The sequence below is a fragment of the Agrilus planipennis genome, unplaced genomic scaffold, assembly GCF_000699045.2.
Source record: "Agrilus planipennis isolate EAB-ADULT unplaced genomic scaffold, Apla_2.0 scaffold43, whole genome shotgun sequence".
NCBI lineage: Eukaryota > Metazoa > Arthropoda > Insecta > Coleoptera > Buprestidae > Agrilus > Agrilus planipennis.
This window is the reverse complement of record NW_020438914.1, coordinates 1,262,169-1,265,633: the sequence shown is the minus strand read 5'-3', so window position 1 is coordinate 1,265,633 and position 3,465 is coordinate 1,262,169. Positions and strand designations below refer to the sequence as shown.

Sequence of the window (3,465 nt, the reverse complement as noted above, 5' to 3'; positions counted from 1 at the left end):
GCTGTCTTTCAATTTTTGATATATTGTTTTAGGATAGGATGCTTATTTCAACTTATTGTTTGTGACAATAATATGTTATTTATCATTAGTTATTAAAAATACATACAGTACTTTACTGGTTTAAGCTGACAAGTATTTAATAAATAGATAAAGATTAATTTACTTATTTTAATAGATTTAATGTTTTTTTAAGTAGCTTTAATGATTTTTTATCACAAAGTTATAATGTATACATCGCATACGTCATAAATAAAAAAACCAAACAATTGTTAACAGAATAATACTCAAAAAATTGAAAAATGGATCAGTCACTCGTGTGACAAGATAAGCGAAAAGCAAGTAGTATAAAAGCAGCAGAGCTATTGAAGAATTCATGAGAAAGATGAAGTTCACAATGCTAAAACTCGTTGTTGTTTTATTGTTGGCTGGAATAATACCTAGCTATGCCCAACAGGTAAGAAAAATATTCGTTTTTTTATTTTAAAGTATCCGTCGGCTGAATTACCTGTTACTGCCACTATGAGCGCCCGCCGTTATTTTAGTCGTTTACAAAAGCGAGGCGGAGTTATAATTTTATTTCGGTAAATTTCACTAACTTAACCTAACCTAACCTTAACCTTTAATGCATTAGACACTTAGCCCATAATATTTTTAAACAATTTTATACTACCAATTGTACATGTCAAACAAAAACTTAATGGCCATCGCATATCATTTCAATGTATGTAAGAAAATGTACATTTAAATGTACACATTTAGTCCCACCCACTTTCTTCCCTTTTGTTTTCTACCACCTTGAAAGCGTCAACTTTTAATTGTATATTATCTTTAAAAGAAAACTTCTTGGATGTCGAAAGGAAAACCGGTCGTTAGTTTCATCTTTCAATTAGAAATTTTAATAGTCAGCTAATTGCGGAATATTAAATTAAGGGACCAGATATATCTGTTGGTACGATTTAATTGCAAGACAATTTTTTTTCGTTTTCATTCCTCAATATCTTTTAAAGTGGGATGAAATTTGAGAAAACGTATCCGTATGTATATGCGTCAAACAAAAACTTAAAATGGTCATAACTTATAACTGATTGTAATTAATGTTTAGACCCGTGCGGCGATTTGGAATTGTTTAGTAGCAACTCAAATACATCAAATTTGCTAATTTTTAATTAAACAGTAAACGTAAGCATCCGGAACATCGAAAGTAGCATCACTTGTTAATTTCATCTTTCAATTACGTTTTTAAATGGTTAGCTAGCTGAAAAAAAATAAATTATGGGAGCAGATGTATATCTGTATGATTTGATTGCAAGACAAAAACGCTCTTTTTTCAGTCTTCATTTTTCCATACATACGTTAATATCTTTTAATAAAATCGGATGAACTTTCCACAGAAGTACTAGTCCTTGGGCATATAAAACGATTGCCTTTATGGCATTTCACGACTAATCTGCGGCTAATTCAGATATGGACATATAACAAATGCACAGACAAACATACGCTAGAATACTATTAATTACGCAATGCGCAAATTCAAAAATTCACCATATTTAAATTCACTATATTTAGTTTTATAGCTAGTGAAAATTTAGGAAATAACGCAAATTTATACAAGACATCACCCAGCAGGAGCTACAGATGAAGCCCTGGCGCTTCACACCTTAGGCGCAGTTTCTCGTCAGCGAGCAGGCACGCGTAGTATTCAGCGGGGTATCAGTATTACTGATATTACGACTAAAACTTATTGTTATAATAAATATTATAAAGACAGAAAAGAAGTTAATAAACAGTAAGGACACAGGGAACTGTGTGATACACAGCAACCTATTTATACGAAAATTTTCTCTAATAAAGAACGGAACAACGTTTCCTATTCAGCATCAGTAACTGACTGAACCTATCTAATCCAATTAAATGTATTTTTATGCGAATCATTCATGTCATTTAAAAACTACGTCGAGAGTTTGCCACGCACTGTATTGCAATTTACAAATTATTGCGCTACGTGTTAAATAAGTTTACGTCGTGTTAGGTCATGTCAGGACAGATCACTTCAAGCTCCAAATAATTATCCATATAAACTATGAGGTTGTGAATACTAATCCATCTTAGCTGATATGACGTAAGTAATAATTGGTCGACAGTAGAAACAAAAAATATATTACTTAAGTTTCTGGAATAATAAGAAAGAGGTGTCTAGTCTTTTCCGAATAGGAATTATTTTCCTTGTTTCTATTTATGATTTACACCTATTTTTTAATTTTTCAGAATAATTACATAACTACCGGGTTTGGAGCACCAGTTTCCTATAAGGATGCGTCCTTAACAATTGGTCGTCGTGGACCATTATTACTGGAAGATACAGAATTTATCGATGAAATGGCACACTTTGACCGAGAGCGAATACCGGAAAGAGTAGTGCATGCTAAAGGTGCAGGTGCATTTGGTTACTTTGAGGTCACCAACGATATCACTCGGTACTGTGCAGCCTCTGTATTTTCAACAGTTGGAAAAAGAACGAAAATCGCGGTTCGGTTTTCCGTAGCTGGTGGTGAAAGAGGTTCGGCGGACACTCGACGAAGTTCACGTGGTTTTGCCATCAAATTTTACACAGAAGAAGGAAATTGGGACCTTGTAGGAAGTAATTTTCCAATATTTGCTATTCGAGATCCCATTCTAACCCCCAGTATGATCCATGCCCAAAAGAGGCATCCAGCAACCTTTCTTCCAAACAGCGACATGCAATGGGACTTTTTCACTTCGAGACCGGAAACAACTTATTTGTTACTTTATACGTTCTCCGACAAGGGAACTCCTGATGGATACAGATTTATGGACGGTTTTGGAGTTAATACGTTCAAACTGATTAATGCCAGCGGCCATCACGTTTATTCTAAATTTCATTATTTATCAGATCAGGGTTTGAGAAACTTAACGGCAAGGAGAGCTCAAGAACTTACAGCCGAAGATCCCGAATATGCTATAAGAGATTTGTATAATGCAATTGGATCCAGTAATTATCCATCATGGACATTGTACATTCAAGTAATGACCGACGAGCAGGCAAGGAATAGTAGTTTTAATCCATTCGACGCCACAAAGATATGGCCCGAAGATATATATCCTTTAATTCAAGTAGGCCGATTAACATTGAATGAAAATCCTACGAATTTTTTCCAAGATGTCGAGCAAATGGCCCTGTCTCCATCAAATTTGGTGCCTGGAATCAAACCTTCGCCCGATAGAATTTTACAAGGAAGACTGTTTTCTTATCCAGATACTCAAAGATACAGATTAGGACCCAACTTTCTTCAAATTCCTGTCAACTGTCCGCTTAACGTCCGAAATTATCAGCGAGACGGTCCAATGTCTTACAATAATCAGGGAAATAATACGGTTTATCATCCGAATTCAGTAGATTCGTTAAACGTCAGTCAAAGGGCAGCAGCATTAAGTCCACCGTACTCC

At 34.8% G+C, this 3,465-nt stretch overlaps 1 protein-coding gene across 1 annotated transcript; it reads left to right on the top strand.

Moving 5' to 3' along the window:
• Nucleotides 1-345: 345 nt before the first annotated feature.
• On the top strand, nt 346-3,465 carry LOC108733940 (catalase-like; the record flags this gene model as incomplete). The annotated part of the gene is made up of 2 exons (XM_018465301.2): nt 346-454; nt 2,266-3,465. Coding segments are annotated over exons 1-2 (1,281 nt in total), but the record flags the coding sequence as incomplete, so codon positions are not given.